The 17681-nt window shown below is 42.9% G+C and overlaps 1 protein-coding gene across 1 annotated transcript in view; it reads right to left on the reverse strand.

Annotated features, from left to right (window-relative positions):
• Positions 1 to 1058: 1058 nt before the first annotated feature.
• Lpgat1 (lysophosphatidylglycerol acyltransferase 1) overlaps positions 1059 to 17681 on the reverse strand; it is a 75560-nt gene continuing 58937 nt past the window's right edge. Inside the window, exons 6-7 of the mRNA XM_008824866.3 lie at positions 8238 to 8344; positions 1059 to 5668 (exon numbers count right to left, since the gene is read on the reverse strand). Coding sequence (XP_008823088.3) covers positions 5517 to 5668; positions 8238 to 8344 — 259 coding nt within the window. The 3' untranslated portion in view covers positions 1059 to 5516. The remainder of the gene's footprint in view (positions 5669 to 8237; positions 8345 to 17681) is intronic.

A 17681-nucleotide genomic window follows, 5' to 3' on the forward strand; every position in this document is an offset into this window, starting at 1 on the left:
GAGATTAAACACTCTTCAAACAAGCAAATAAACAATGTTTTTAATGCTTAGAGAAACCTTCGGGTAAACCACCGTATTCATACAGCTTTGAGAAATAAAGTATGCTGGCTTTCCCCTTACGTCATAAAACGTTTGCTTTTGTCAGACTCTTCAAAATCAAAAGCTCACTCAGGTAGGGTTGATCTTAGTGCTTTTCCCGCTGTAAAGCACTGGGGTCGATGATAGGATTTTTCTTAGATGAGTGAGTGACTATGAGAATTTTACTGCACACTTACAGTTAGAACATACACAGAAGACAGGACAGTGGTGTGCTGGAGGCGGATTCTACTTGCTCCTAAGATATTTAATTTCAGGATTTTGCCAGCAGTTGTTAAAACTGTTATTACAAGTATCTAAGTTCCAATTACTGTTGAAGCTAAAAGGAGGTTTTGTGCAGGGTAAGCGTTTAATAGTAAGTCACACACTAGACTGAATGACAGTCTATTGGGAGAGGAGGAAGTTAGTATATTAGGACAGAATACTGTCAATCAAATCATGGTTGCTATGGTTGGCTATGAGGGGTCAACAAAATTAAGTATGTATGAAAATCAATTGGCTATATGGAACTTACGATATTATTTTATTACTTGTTAACTGCGTTATATATTCCTGTTATCAACAACATTTATCACAAATTTATGTGTACGTATATACATAATTTTTCCTGGAGAGAGGACTGTTAAGCATTTACCAGCACACCACTGAACGAAGGGAATGAAGGGGGCAAACCCCTTAAGCCTGTGAAGGAAGCCCGATGATTTTTCTCACTTGGCGTTTCTGTTCACCCTCAGCATGCCACTTAGTGCTGGGCTCTGGGTGCACGCCTGCAGGGTTAGTGCTGAATAGCTGGAAACCATACCCTGTCCCCACTATGAAGAATCAAAGCACTGGGCTGGAGCGATGGCTCAACCATTAAAGGCTCAAGCTCACGACCAAAGACAGGAATTAAGAGCACTGTTTTTGGAAAAAAAAAAATCAACTTTATTTTCTCTACATTAAAAAAAAAATAGAACCAGCTATTAATTTTTTGCTGAGAAAATGCTTCTTTTGGTGTTCACAACATCTAAATTTCTGAACAGGTGATCTGGTAAAACCATCCCCAGTGCATTCAGAAACCAGAGCCACATGTGACCAGCCCTTTACAGAAGTGAGTGACATTTGTCACGCCTTTACATTCATTCTTTCCACACACTACCACATGCAGATCACAAGAACGCTCAACAAGCTGAAGTAAACGTTACAGCATCAGGGAAACAAAAACCCGTCCGTACAAAATAAATACAACTGTATAATAATTAAAGAAAGTGAAAGCGCTTAACAAAAACAATGGCAGGTGGATGTATAACTGTCTCATTACTCAGTCATATGATACGTTACTGTAAAATGCATAGAATCCTTCCATGTAAAGAATTTGTGCACCAGAGTCATGTGTTCAACAGTTTTACACGATAAAAATAAAGCCATTCAAAATGTTTGCATACTTTGCAACTAGAATACACTTAATTTTTTTTTTTGCTCTTTAGACTGTTTTAAAAAAATATTAAATGTAAAAATCCTCAGATGGAAATTTTGCAGAATATCCCACATTTTATTTTCTGTATGGCCACGGTCACTCTCCCCCAACAGTTCAGCACCTACAACACATTCCCAGAGCCCACTTCCTAATTACTGGGAATTGGTGCAAAATGATCACAACGCAGCACCAACCAGTGATGCTCCTGAGGATGCCAGGCCCTTTTGTGATCCAGAAATCTCCACCTTAGGTGGTTTTGGTCCCAAACTATTAGTCTCTACGGCTTATGAAATGAACTAGTTTTCCTGTTTTGCCCAGTGCTCCTTCTGACTTTGCCCTGCCTGCTGGCAGATGCGAAGTTTGTAGTACTTGCAGAGCAAAATCCCACACAGCAAACCATTATTATCCATCTTTTGTGGACCAGAGCAAACATAGTTTTTTGTAATAGCTCTGGAGTGAGTCCTGTGTTCATTACTGTGTAGTGACTTCAAAGAAAAGAATGAAAAACCACAAAAGATCAGTTAACTCTTCCCATTCAGTAGTGCAAATAAAACATCTTTTTAGGTCTGAAAGAACAGAAGAACACTGCGACCAGAGACTGCTTTCTGTGACTACAACCAGGACCAAGAGTCACCAAGGGTCTTTAAGGAGGTGATTGTCAAAACACATTACTAAGACAAATCCATGAGAAGAAGGGAGCGACATGGCCACACACCAAGTGGCATTCCCAAGATCCGTCCAGACAGCAGCTCTAGAACTGAGGGCAACGTAAGCTTTCCCCTTCAGAATGGCGTCAGTCTGCCAACTGCACACCGCTCAGGGGTGCTGGCTCCTCGGCAATGCAGTCCAGCACTTTCTCTTCCTGCTGGCTACCCTCCTTTCCATGGCACTCACTACTTATTAACAGTCATCAATACACAGGCAAAAACTAATTAGTCAAACAATGAAAATCACTTTTTAAAATCGTAAGCATCCTTAGAAGGAAAAAATTTTGACAAAAGCAAAAATTCAAACTCCTACACAGAGCTTTAATTTTTGGTTTCCCTATGACTTACTACTGAATTAACTACCCAGTAATTGACTAATCATTCAGTAATTCCCAGTTTCTTTACTGTAGAAAATTATGAGTTGGGATACCAAAAACTATGTGATACTATGACATCTGAACTCTTTTCTAAACTGTCTACTAAGTTCCCAACTGTCCACTCACAGTTTCATTTTCTCACTTTCCCTCATGCTGCGTCCCTTACAGTTTCTCTGTCATATGTGTACATGTCAACATCAGTCCTTTCTGAAGGGAGAGGAAGCTGCTTCTTGGTCCACATTTGTAGTCTGTGAACCTGCTTGTGGCCAAGCAGACACCCCATCCCTGTGATTTGTTGACAGCAGGACCCCAGAGATGAGTTGCCCACCCTGTACACAACAGGAAGCTACGCAGTCCAGTCGAGAGCAAGAAGTGCTGAGATTCTAAAGAGTCACTGCTAAAGAACTGGCATGGATTTGTTGACTACTTGTATTGGCTTCCTTTCATCTCACTCTACACAGAAAGCACAAATAGGACATTTTATTCAATTCTATACCGTAGCATATTGCTGCATCCCAAGATCTCCATAAAAGAACAGGGTTCTCTCTACATCCCCAGGTATGAGCAGGTGGACTCCAGGTGCTGGTAAGGAAGCACTGCCAGTGCTCCCAAGCAAACATGTTTTCAGACAGGAGATAGCAAGTCAAAAGAAACAAAGACAGGTAGGACAGATCAGAGACACAACTACTTACAACTTGTATCTATTACCAGAGTCAACTCACAAATCCATAGGTGTCTGTCACGCTAGAGACACTGACCCTAACCTAATACTGTGTTTGAAAAGTAAAGCATCTTTCAGGAGAGAGTGTTTAATGTGTACAGTATACTGAACTGTCGTATTCCTTTGGAGCACAATAATGGCGAAAGTGGCCCAGCGACACACGTCTCTGTGTGTGTGTGTGTGTGTGTGTGTGTGTGTGTGTGTGTGTGTTTGTGGCTTGCTTTGCAATGAGGAAACAGTTTGCTAGCGAGTACTGTACATGCTGTACTTGACAGTGAGCAGCTTCTCCCCTGGATGGCCAACTAATGTCACAGTCAAGTCAATACACCCTGCAACTGAGTAGTTTCTCCTAGGCCTCAAACAGGGGCACCAAACAACCTCTCTGGCTTCCTATCATCTCCAAAGTGACACTGATTTCAACTATTCACTGTCACTGTAGCACAGAGTGAAACGCTTAGGTTCACAGAAGGTGTGTTTTATAAGAACTGCTAGCAAAACAGGCACACTCTGCAGTTCAACAGCAGTGGTGCACTCCTCAGTGAGGTATTTCAAGTAACTTGACACATGCTGTCTGTCACACATGCTCTAGCCACCTCAGAGATGAAGCTACTATGGGCTTTTATTTGGTGTTGCTCGATCTTTCCCACACAACTGGGAGAAAATTAGCATCTTTTCCATTTTTTTGGTTTATTTGAAAACAGAAAACAATCATTATTTTTGCTTTACAACCTACTTCTCAAAATTGTTATTTGTGTGTAATGACAACAGGAGAATCTACAGAGCTTATGTCACAGAAAGCTGCCACGGACTAACGCTTAGTGCTTAGTGGGTCTTAGGGGTCTTACAATCCTCCTGACCAAAACCACCTTGGACCAACATTGACACAGTGCCCACACTTTATGCAGAGTTTGGTTTTCCTATGAGGTAAATCACATGAACAAAGTGACAAATAAAAAAAAAAGTTTTCTAGAAATAATAGAAACTTAACTTTGCCTTCTTCAAAAACAACTGGAAGAGACTGGAAGCCTTCTGCGATGCTGTCTCCTGGTTCTGCCACCCTGAGAGGGGCAGCTGCTTGATGTAACGACAGGACTCCCTGATGTCTGCAGATTCGGCGGGGAAGGGGGGGGTCATAGGAGGCCTTTTCAATATTGCAAGCCAAGGTCTGGCTCTACCTCTTATTTCCCTAAAATACTAGCCTATTTCCCTTTAAAGTGATCATTTGTATGTTTTAATTTGCTTTAACCACTCCAAAATGTATTTGGTGCTACTCTGTGAAAATGGGGGAGGGGGGCATCCAGCTACCAACAGGGTCCTGGGGTCACAGAGGTGACCAATGAGGGTGGTGCCGGAGAGCATCATGGGCAAGCGTGTGGACAGGAAAGCCTCCTGGGGCTCACAGATGAGGCTTCCCTCTGTTTCAGGCTATGTTCCTACCTTTGCTACGTCTGCATCTGATAAAAGCGCATTTTGTAAAACACAATTATTATTCTATGATATGCCTTCTATACAAAAGGAGAAAGTGGGTGTGTTCCCCCTCAACTGAAGGAAAAGCACTGTCGCATGTAAACATGGTGCTGGATGGAGCTAGCCTCTGAAGGAGCACAGTGACGTCAGGTGCTTGGTGGACATGGCTTCCTCAGAGAATGCCAACACTGCGCCTCAACCTGGGTTGAGAACTGCCGCTCACTAGACAAGGAAACCGCTCCTCGGGTCGTGCCCGCCAGCTCCCCAGGCTACTAGTACCGCAGCAGGATGAGTGACACGAGGGCTCTGCGGAGCTTTGCCCTAACACTGACAACCAGCTAGAAGGGAGGGGCATGGCAGAGCCAGAACTCGGTGCCCACGTGCATCTGGTGGCAACAGTTCTTTCAGTCTTCTAGGATGATTTTAGGATTTCCTCTTCTCCAAGGGTGATGTTTGCTTAAATATATGGTAGAGGGTATCTCTTTAAAACATGAAAAGTTCTTAAAATATATTAGCACATTATTGTATTACTGATCCTCATCATAGCAGAGTTTTAAAATATCCCAAAGGGGGATAAACATGAATCCATCCATTGAATTTCCGCTGCTTTTTATACATTTTGATTTGCACATGTAAAAGAACGCACACATATGAAAGTCTGAACTCCTATGGTGACAAGTCCAAGTCAGTTCCTAAAATAGGCAATGGTAAAAATACTGAATGATGCTGTACCACATGTAGCCTGACAAAAATGCGAAGCATTGAATGAGGAATATCCACATGTTGCTGAGGGTCATCTCCCTGGAAACAGCTTCCTTCTGGCCCTGGGAAGGAGGAAAGGCCCCTAGAAGACAAGACAGAAAGAGCAATGTGTTCTACTGCAGTGACGGGTCTCCTGTGTGTTAGTTAAATCACAGTTAGGTTTTTCTGTGAAATTCACTACTTTGTAGAGAGAGATTTCCACTAACACACAATTTCTAAACTGCTTAGCCCTGACCTGCAACCCAGCCTTTGTCTTTACTCTGACAAACACTCTACCTCCTGGGTGACTGGCTCACTCACTGACATCCATCCCAGATAAGTAAGGCCCACCTGCTAGCCTCTGTTCCCTGCCCTTCAATCTGCAGTGGCCCGGCCCATGCTTTCTCCCAGTAGCCTGGCTTACTGTCTCTGGTTGCCCTGATTCTCATTGGACATCCAGAGTTCCACAGTGGGCAGGACATAGGATCTGTGATATTGACATCAAATAATTTCTGCGACAGCATAATTTTACTAAGACCTTTAGTTACAAATTAAATGTGAGGCTTTTTTGGGAGGGGTACAAAGTGGTTATTATAACACTGACATTCTCAAAAATACAGTAAGAGCATGGTGGCACACATCTTTTATCTCAGCACTTGAGAGGCAGAGACAAGCCTTTGTGAGATCGAGGCTAGCCTGGTCCATCTACATAGTGAGTTCCAGGCCAGCTGGGGCTACAGGGACTGCCACCCCCCCCAAGAAAAAAGATGAAAAAACAATCAAAATACAGTAAGGTTTATGAAATATATCTTAGTAGTAAAAGAGAGAATATAAAATAAACATATCTACATTTTTTTCTGGAAAGGAAAGCTAGATGGCTTCCCCAGGGGAAGCTCGTAAGGGATTTTCTGTTCTCAAGCATTTGCAGGGGCACATTCCAGTCTCAAGGTTTAGCAAGTGGCTTTCTTCAAGAGAGGCTCACCATTGTTGCCACAATTTAGGACAAATTATTAGAAGCCAAAAGAGGAAGGCCTTGCTGTTCTCTGATCACCTCATGCTGCCCACTAAGCTTGGGTTAAACAGGTACCCCATGGTCACTCGTGCACCCAGGACGTCTTCTGTTCCCCTTCCCGCACTGTTCAGGTGCTAGGAAAATCGGCCTCTAACAGCAGTCTGGGAAGGTGTTTTGTTGTGCCTGGTACTGGAGCAGCGTTGATTTTCTTCCTTTACTTCCTTTCTTCCTCTTTCACTCATGTTCTCTCACTGTAGTTTTGGTATTTCAGATTGAATTCAGGGCTTCACACGTGCTAGGCATGTGCTCTATCATGTAACCACATCCCCAGCCTCAGTTTCAATTTTTATTTTGAGATGGGTCTCACGAAGCTACCCAGGCAGGTTTTGAACTCGGGATACCCCTGCCTCAGCCACCAAGCCTATGCCATCAGGTCCAGCTTCATTATAGTTTTTACACTGTATACAGAATATTAAAACTTAAGGGAGCTAAACATATTTTTCCTTTTCTTCCCAAATAGAAATAACCAACTTTGTATCCTTGAAATTTTAAAAAGTAAACTTAACCCTTCTCATAAAGAAAGTAAGAACAGTAGCCAGGTGTGGTGGTGCACGTCTTTAATCCCAGCACTTAGGAAGCAGAGGCAGGCAGATGTCTGTGAGTTTGAGGCCAGACTGGTCTACATAGTGAGTTCCAGGCCAGCTGGGGCTGCAGGGAGACCCTGTCTCAAAAAGACCAAAAAAACTTGCTGGGTGTGGTGGTACACATCTTTAATCCCAGCACTTGAGAAGCAGAGGCTGGCAGATCTCTGATAGTTCGAGGCAAAAAAGAAAAAGAAAGTAAGAACAGTTCTATCTCTTTTTTTTGTCTTTTTTGAGACAGGGTTTCCCAGTAGCTCCAGCAGGCCTGGAACTCACCATGTAGACCAGGCTGCCTTTGAGCTCACAGAGATTCACCTGCCTCTGCCTCCCAGGCTCTGCTTTCTGACTCAGCCTGTGAGCCACTCTGTGAAGGCATGCATTTGCTGCAACAACTTTCTGCTTTCTTTCTCCCACAGCAATGGGACTGAGTAACAGTCAACTAAAATCACATGACAAAATCTTTCTTTGAAAGAGAAAGGCAAGGAAAAACGCAGTTAAAAATGACCTCAAATAAAGCTGCACATGGTGGCGCACGCCTTTAATCCCAGGCAGAGGCAGGTGGATCTCTGAGGCCAGCCTGGTGTACAAAGTGAGTTCCAGGACAGCTGCGGCTATAGGAAGACTCTGTCTCAAAACCAACCAACCAACCAAACAAACAAACAAACAAAATGACCTCAAATGACTGCAGTGTGCATTAACCAATCAATGTCAAAATATGACTGTTACTTGGCATTTTATAGCCACCTGTATAACTGCGGGTGTCTGTCTTCCCATGAACTTGGTTAGAACACTGTGTGACAGGCTCATCATGCCATCCTTGCACTTTGGCTCTGAAGAACTTGGACACAACACCACAGATCTGTCATTACATAAATTCTGAGCTGAAATTCCTAAATTTGAAATGCCTTTAATTTCTTTAGGGTCTCTAAATAAATGAAAAATGGTTACCTCCTCTAAAGCACACCTTTAGAATCTCTAATACCATCAGAAAAGTGTATATGGGAGAAGACCCTGTGTACCTGTTTTATAAAAATGTGACAGGAGGTCCTCCTTTTCAATAAACCGTTGATAGAGCCAGTTGGTGAGGTCATCCGTCTCCAGGGGCACATCTTTAATTGGAAAAATCCTATTAAGAGTCAGAAAAATAAAAGGATAGAACTACTTTAATTCAAAGTGAAATCAGTCAGTACTCTAACTTAGCAAATATTAGGCCAAAGAATATGCCAGCAATGTTGTTTGGTGGGAAAGTGAGAACCAGATAGAATCTGCCCAGATTCATGGCTTTTCACTAATTATATCAGAGATACTGGCTTTGCCAACAGGGTGAACCTTTAAAAAGAAGATTTTTGAAAGACCTCAAACTCTGATTCTCCTGCTTCAGCCTCCCAGGTGCCACCTAGGACTATAGCTGTATGCCACCACAGTTGGCTGGGATGTTTATTGACTAGAAGGGTCTCCTTGGAACACGGCTCTGAAGACTCTGGGATCATGTTCTACATCAATAGGAAATCAGAAGAGGTGAGAGCACAGCAGCAGCAGCACAGGTCTGTTCCATGTTTACCAGCCAGGAAAGGTGTCTATTCTTTTGTTGTTGCTGTTGTTTTTGTCTTTCTGAGACAGGGTCTCCCTGTAGCCCCAGCTGGCCTCGAACTCACAAAGATCCACTTGCCTGTGCCTCCCAAGTGCTGGGATTAAAGGCATGTGCCACCACCACACCTGTTTATTCTTTTTTTAAACAATATTTTATTTATTGTTTTTATTTTATGTGTATGAGTGTACTACCTGCATGTACGTAAGTGCACCCATGTTATACAATGCCCACAGAGGTCAGAAGAGGGCGCCATATTCTCCTGGAACTGGAGTTATGGATGGTTGTTAGCTGCCATGTGGGTGCTGGGAACTAAATGCAGGTTCTCTGAAAGAGTAACCAGTGCTCTTAACCGCTAAACCATCTCTCCAGCATCCCCTGACCCCCTGCTGGCCTGCAACTTGCTGTGTAGACAAGGTGGGCCTCAAGCTCACCGAGATCTGCCCAACTCTGACTCTCAGTGTTGGGACAAAAGTATGGCCCAGCTGAGCTTCTTTCTGTCCTTATCTTTCACTTTTGTGGCAGATTTTCATCACTTTTTTCTTTACCAAAGCTATAAATATACACATTTAAAAAGGCCTACAAAAGTCAGCCATGCATGGTGTCACTGCTGTAATTCCAGCTCTGAGGCTGAGGCAGGAGGAGTGCCACACATACAGAGCCAGCCTGGGCTACAGACTGAAACTCTGTCTCAAAAACCCTAAAACGGGGCTGAGTGTAGTGTGGCATGTCTTTAAAACCAGTACTGGGGAGGCAGAGGCAGGTGGATCTCTGTGATATTGAGGCCAGCCGGGTTGACACAGTGAGTTCCAGGCCAGCTTGATTTACAGGGAGACCCTGTCTCAAAAAGACCAAAAAACCTAAAACCCAAACCAAGCAAAACCAAAACCCTAAAACAAACAAACAAAAAATCTGTGAAACTATACATAAGAAATGGAATTCCTGTCCGTCACTTGGTCTAACTGACGGCCTTCGTAGCAACACGACGGATTTTCTCCCACCTTCACCCTCTAACTCCTTAGTTCTTGGCATGATGGTTCCTGCTAAGATCTTGAAAATTATGATGATACATACCATCACAGAAACAGTAAATGACTTTTACGGTATAATCCATTGAACCTAGTGTCCAAATCAGTCAAATAAATACAAAGGCTTCCAAAACAACAGAGTGTCTACAATCAGACTCCTTCAAAGGCTTTTGAAATTTGCTTGTGTACCATAATCACTTGTTCCCAACTTGGAGGCATTAGAATCAGAAATATTACTTAGAAATCACCTTATAATCAGATCTTCTTATTTTGTTATTTAAACATCAAATTGGAGATAGCCCAAATATGTTGATAAAATCCAAGCTTAATAAACAGGAAAAAATAAGGAATGTGTGTGGCATAGAAAAATCTATTAAAAATCACTTTTGGGGGCTGGAGAGATGGCTCAGCAGTTAAGAACACTGACTGTTCTTGCAGAGGACCCGGGTTCGATTCCCAGCACCCACATGGCAGCTACAAACTGTCCTTAACTCCAGTCCAGGGGAATCCGAGGCCCTCTTCTGACCTCTGAGGCATTGACAACATGGGTGCACTCACATACATGCAGGCAATACACTCATACACATAAAAATATTTTTTAAAAAATCACTTTTGCTGGGCATGGTGGTGCATGCCTTTAATCCCAGCACTCAGGAGGCAGAGGCAGGCAGATCTCTGTGAGATCAAGGCCAGCCTGGTCTACATAGTGAGCTCCAGGTCTCCTGGGGCTACAGGGAGACCCTGTCTCCAAAAAAAAAAAAAAAATCACTTTCAAGAATTTATACAGTTCTGATTTTAAATTTCTCACAAATTTGAAAGGATGAAAGGTCATCAAAATGTTTTATGTGTACAGAAAATAATTTCCATTATCAATCCTCTTTCTGTCTCCCACAATCTAACACTACATGGCTGTAATTGGTAGTGTATATGTAGCTCTGGTTGACTGAGCATCTGTTTTTCATTTTTGAGGCAGGGTCTTACTATGTTTCCCCAGCAGGCTTGGAATTCTCTATGGAGCCCAAGCTGGCCTCAGACTCAGAGACCTGCTTGCCTTTGCCTCCTGGGCGCTGAGATCAAAGGTATGCCCCACCACAGCACAGCTGGCCCAACTAAGCATCTTAATGAAGTAAGAAATCTAAAGTCCAAAACTTCACGCTTTGACTTGCTGTTTTAAAGCCGCAACCAGCAATGATTAGAATATCAGTTTTCTGAGTAAACCCAAACCAAAGTCACTGAAGACTGACCTAAGACTTAGAAAGAAAAAATATCAGAATTTTTAACAGCATAAAATCATCCAATTAAGCTAGTCTGTCTTTCTTTCTTTCTTTTTCTTTTCTTTTTGTCTTTTTGAGACAGGGTCTCCCTGTAGCCCCAGCTGGACTGGAACTCACTATGTAGACCAGGCTGGCCTTGAACTCACAGAGATCCGCCTGCCTCTGCCTCCTGAGTGCTGGGATTAAAGGCGTGCGCCACCACTCCCGGCCAAACTAGTATTTCTTAACATGTGCATGTGCGTGCGTGTGTGCACCGCACACACTGGGTGTCTTCCTCAGTCACTATCTACCTTATATTTTGAGACACTGAACCTGAAGCTCACAAATTTGGCTACACTGATTGGCCAATAAGCTCCAGGGGTCCTCCTGCCTCTGCCTTCCCAGCACCGGGACTACAGACACCTATTATGCTTTCTTTTTTATTTTTTACTTATTTTTTTGGTCTTTTTGAGACAGGGTCTTCCTGTAGCCCCAGTTGTCCTGGAACTCACTATGTAGACAAGTCTGGCCTTGAACTCACAAAGCTCTGCCTGCTTCTGCCTCCCAAGTGCTGGGACTACGAGCGTGTGCCACCACACCTGGCTTTTTTTTTTTTTTTTTTTTTTTTTGTGCTTGGCTTTTTATGCTAGAGCTGAGGGATCCAAAGTCAGCCCGTGATAGCATGGGGCAAGCACTTTACTAAAGCAGGCATCTTTCCTGCCCCTCATAGCCTTTTAAAGACCTATACTTCTAAGTAACTGAAAGGCTTCTCTTCAAACTAAAAGTGTCCACTCTGAATACTCCACACCTTTGATTGTGATGTCCGAGTTGCTAAGGCAGTGAGTGCTACTCCCTGGATGAGATTCCCTTCTGCTGACAGTGATTTTTCTGGTGAGGGTACAAAGGTGAGCGTTACCTGGAGAGCTGCTTTTAGGTACAATTAAGATAAGCCCAAGGATCATGCAGCATGGTGATTAAGAATGCAGCCTCCTAAGGGAAGGGGGGGGTGGTGGACAAGGAGGGTAATGGGCGAATATGGTAAAATACCTCATAAACATGTATGGAAGTGTCCTATTGAAGGTTTTTATTATGTATAATTAAAATATGCCAGTAAAAATATGAACAAATAAGAGCCTCTCCCAGAAACCTCCCAGCTGCGTGGACCTTGGGAACTGTTCAACTTCAGCAGGCATTAGTTCACTCATCTGTAACACAGGGCTAATAAAGTCATTTCTTTACAGCCTTACGTATGTGACGTGCTTACAACAGTGCTCTCACCCTTCATTTCTTGGGGAATTTAGTACAAAGTGGGTTGCAGCTTTCTTCTGTGTGTGCCATTAACTACAGTAAGGAAATCCTTTCCTATGCCCAGTTTGCTATGAGTATTTCATTTTTTAAATCATGAATGACTTATGTTTTATATTTTAAGGCAAACTTTCATTCCTAGGATATATGCTCTAATTAACATGACGTGTTTTTACAGACCATTGGGTTTAGACTTGTACATGTGATCAGGTGAGGTTTGCCTGTAAATCTTGCTCATAACATTCTTTATTCAGGCTTTGGTACCGATCTTATGCTGGCTTTATGAACAAGCCACTATGTTCTGGAAGAGCTACAAACACTCCATGTCCTTTTACTGTCTTTTTAACCATACAGAATTGCAGTGAGATCCCTTTTTCATTCTTTGTGTGTGTGGGGGGGATCTTTGTGAGACAGGGTCTCCTTGTAGCCCCAGCTGGCCTGGAATTCACTATGTAGACCAGGCTGGCCTCAAACCCACAGAGATTCCCCTGCCTCTGCCTCCCAAGTGCTGGGATCAAAGGCATGTGCCACCATGCTCAGCCTGGCTTTCCTTTTTCTTTTTCTTTTTTTTTTTTTTTTGGTCTTTTTGAGACAGGGTCTCCCTGTAGCCCCAGCTGCCCTAGAACTCCCTTTGCAGTCCAGGCTGGCCTTGAACTCACAGAGATCCTCCTGCCTCTGCCTCCCAAGTGCTGGGACTACAGGTGTGCGCCAACACGCCTGGCCCTTTCTCATTTTTTATGTTGGTTACATAGGCTTTCTTTTTGTCTTGATCAGAATAACAAAGTTGATCAATTTCATTGTATTTTTAAGGAAACTCCACAACTTTTGATATATCTACTAGATATATTTACTATATAGATATATTTACTATATATTTTCCATCTCCGTAAGCTTTCCTTTATTTATCTTGCCTTCTGCTATCATTTACTTTTGTTTTTGTTTTCAGTTTCTTTGTTTTTTGGAAACATGGTCTCCCAGTAGTCCTAGCTGGCCTGAAACTTTCGATGTAGACCAGGCTGGCCTTGATCTCACAGAGACCCACCTGTTTCTGCCTCCTGTGTACTGGGATTTTCTCCTTTTCTAATATAAGCATTCTAAGACTCTAAATCTTCTACATATAGATTAAGTTATCTCACATGTCCTAATGTATCTTCAGTGATCATTCTGCTAAAAATATTTTCAAATTTTCATTATAATCTCTTGCACATAAATCCCTCCTGATAGACAAAGTCTCATCTTTTGTTAATTATAAGAAATGTGGCAATAGACAACATTATACTGTCTAGTCATAGGTGTGCCAATTTATCTAGAAGATAAATTCTATAGGTGAAATTGCTAGGTTGAGTAAAATTATTAATAATTTGAAATCCATTGTGACATTGTCTTCAAAAGATTCTGACTGGTGTTTCCACTAGCAATATAAGAACACATGCTCAAGGAGGTTTTCTCTCTCTCTCTCTCTCTCTCCCTCTCTCCCTCTCTCTCTCCCCCCGTCCTCCCCGCCTCCTCGCCTCCTTTTCTTTCCTCCTTGTTTGTACAAAACTAGCAATCAAATCCAAGGCCTTGCATCTATTAGGCAATCATTCTACCCCTGAGCTATCCCCAGCCCTGCATCCAAACAGGTTTTTTTTTTTTTGACCTTTTTGAGGCAGGGTCTCCCTGTGGCCTCAGCTGTCCTAGAACTCACTATGTAGACCAAGTTGGCCTTGAACTCACAGAGATCCGCCTGCTTCTACTTCCCAAGTGCTGGGACTACAGGTGTGTGCCCGGCCTATATTTTCTCTTTTTAAAAATATTTTATTTATTATTTTATGTGTATGAACAATAGATATTGCCTGCATGTATGTAAGTGGACCCGTCTTGCAATGCCCAAGAAGGTCAGAAGAGGGTGTCGGGTCCCCTGAAACTGGAGTTATGAATGGTTGTCAGCCACCATGTGGGTGCTGGGAATTGAACCCAAGTCCTCTGCAAGAAAAGCCAGTGCTCTTAACCTCTGAGCCATCTCTCTAGCCCCTCTATCTTTTCTTTAAAAAAATAAAAACAAAGCTACCCAGAGCAAATGTTGCAAAGATGCCGGCACTCAGTCACTTGTAGCAGGGCCAGCACCTTCCATTAGGAGCCTTACCCTGGAGCCTGCCTCACACACTGTTCTCTCAGACGCAGTGGGCTCAGGGTCACTTAGGGCCAAGGAGATGGTGGTAGAAATTCTACTGTGGCTTAAGAGAAAAGCTTAAGAGACATCGTTGGAAAAAACTGAACCCATCTTGTCACGTCTTTATCTTTCATGGAAACATGAACTTCTGAATGTCTGAACCACCCAGCTGGTGAGGATGAAACCGACACACGGATGAGGCGGCACTGAGACGTCAGGCTAAGAGCACCGGAGACCTTGTCCTGTGTCGGATGGCAGCTGTGTGAACCAATTCCCTGACTGTTAAGGGCTAATTATGTTTGAACTGGGCTTTTCAATACTTAGAGATACCACTGTTTGGTCTGACTTTTAAGGTGAACATGCCAGGTAGTTTTATTGTCATCTCGATACAACCTAGAATCACTTGGGAAGAGGGAACCTCCATTGAGGAATTTCCTATATCAGAATGGCCTGTGGAAATGTCTGTGAATGACTATCTTGATTGATGACGGATGTGGAAGGTGTCCCAGCCCACTACGGGCAGCACCGTCCTTACACGGGTAAGCTTGAGTTATACAAGAAAGTTAGCTGAGCAAGAGACCGAGTGCCAGCTGGCGAGCTAGGAGCATCCTCCACTGTTCTTGCAGTACTTCCTTGGCTGTGAGTGAGCTCCTTGGTCGGCGGTAACGCTGTGTGAAATGGCAAGCAGTCCTGTCTGTGTCAGGAGTTCCCTGCCGTACTTCCCTCAATGACAGACTGTGACCTACAGGTGTAAGACGAAATCCCCCCCGCCCCCAAGTTAGTTGCTTTTGATCAGAATGTTTTTATCACAGCAACAGAAAAGAAACTAGAGCAGCTCCAAAATCTTATTCCGACTTTCCAACTCCATTTCCCACAACTTTGCTTCATTCAAGTTGTTACAGGGATTACTTACTGTCTCCGTAAACGTGTGCTCACTTCAGTATTGTTTGTTCACAAAGTGACTCCTACACGAGATGCTCACACCTACCTTCCCATCTCTACCTATCTAAATCCAACCCATCATCTTTTAAAGCCCAAGACAAACCAATCATAAAGGGTTCTCTGTTCTAAGGCCACAAACCCAGTAATTATCACAGAATAAGTATTTCTTGAAACGAGACAGAAACTTTCCCAACATATAATACTTGCAATATAAACTGTATAAGGTTAGGTTAATTTTGTTAATTTAAAATCAGGCCTGATTTTAAATTAACAAAATTAAATTAACAATCTGGCACACATCCTTAGTTCCAGCACTGTGGAGGCAGAGGTAGGCAGATCTGTGAGATCAAGGTCAGCCTGGTCCATATAGTCAGTTCTAGGCTAGCTGGGGCTACAAGGAGACCCTGTCTCAAAAAAGACCAAAAAGAAAAAAAAAAAGCAGGTCTACCTAAGTTAATGACAAGTTAGCAAGAGCCACAAGGGCAATAAAGATCTTGAAATAGTATTCATAATATATTTGTTAGGGGCTGGAGAGATGGCTCAGTGGTTAAGAACACTGGCTGTTCTTTCAGAGGACCCAGGTTCAATACCTAACACCCACATGGCAGCTAACAACTGTCCCTAACTCCAGTTCCAGGGGATCCAGTTCCCTCTTCTGGCCTTTGTGGGGCATTGCATGCATATGGTGCACTTACATACATGCAGGTAAAACAGTCATACACACAAAATAAAAATAATAAATACTTAAAAATAATAATATTAGGAGAAAGCTGGCATTAAAAATAAGGCTGAATAGAGCAGGGCGTGGTGGCACACACCTTTGATTCCAGCACTGGGGAGGCAGAAGCAGGTGGATCTCTGGTTTACAAAGTGAGTTCCAGGGCAGCTGGGGCTATAGGGAGATCCTGTTTCAGGGAAAAAAAAGGGGGGGCAGGGAATTAAACAACAGAAGTTGAGTTTTCCAATTTAATTCTTGAAAGAACACAATGTGATTGCTGAATTATCTGTCACTTTAAATAAGGATAAGCAGGTGGGCGGGGTGGGGCAGGGTTTGGACTGAGATTCTCTGTACCATCTGCCCAAAACTGCTTGGCCATTCTTGATTAAAACACAGCCAGAAGGGCAGACCAAATGCTCAACCTCTAGAGCAGTCTGCTACTCTACTCTGCCTGTTAGGGTACCATAGGATTAGCTAAACTCGTAGTCCTTTAACATGGCAAGGGATCACATGCACCGAAAACCAGTTCACCTAGAGCCAAATAAAGGATTCCTTGGAAATTTAAGTAAATAAACCCAGACCTATCAGATATAAACCTTTGTAATACCAACAGCTTACCCAAATGAGAAACGAGCTCCTCCTTTCCTGAGCAATAAAAATTTTTGTTATCAGTAATGTAGAATATGCTCTTAAATACAGAGTATTCTGCCCAGATCCATAAAAGCCTATCTAGGAGTACTACATGAAATTATACTTAAAAAAAAAGATATAAAATAATGCTTAGCTTAGCAGATGGCACTCCCTACCTCCCAGTTTGTACATTTGAATTTTTAAAATTACTTTTATTTTTTTTTATGTGTATGAATGTATTGCCTCCATGTGTGCAAGTGCACCAGTATCGTGCAGTGCCCTCGGAGGTCAAGAGAGAGTGTCAGGTCATCTGGAACTGCAGTTACAGATGGCTGTTAGCTGCCATGTGGGTGCTGTGAATCGAACCTGGGTCCTCTGCAAGAGCAGTTAGTGCTCTTAAGTGCTGAGCCATCTCCCTAGCCTTTGTACATTTGAATTTTTAAGCCATCAAGACTGCAATACGTGAGCCAAAAAGCCATGTAACTCACCCCTCAATTCGGTTGTGTCAACTACACAGAAGGAACGAAGTATAGAGGGAGATAAAGAGCTCCTGATTTCACAAAGCTAACAATCTAGCAGAGATGAGAAAAGGGAGCTATCCAGATATGTAAGCATTTGAGTTTGAAGAGCTGTCCAATGAGTTTAAATGACGGAATGCGTGTTTGCTCATGGCAAAGGACAGATGGAAAAGCTACCACTCAAGTACTGCCTAGAGGAGTAAGATTAAGAACTGAAAAACCTGTATTATCTAGGTAACACAGGTATGCAGTTTTCAAAAGTCAAAGCATAGTATAAAGTAGATAACCAACACCAATATCCCTATACTTTCCGTCCTCAGAGCCCTATT

Source organism: Nannospalax galili, unplaced genomic scaffold (assembly GCF_000622305.1).
Source record: "Nannospalax galili isolate Female #2095 unplaced genomic scaffold, S.galili_v1.0 scaffold648, whole genome shotgun sequence".
In the NCBI taxonomy this organism is placed as follows: Eukaryota; Metazoa; Chordata; class Mammalia; order Rodentia; family Spalacidae; genus Nannospalax; species Nannospalax galili.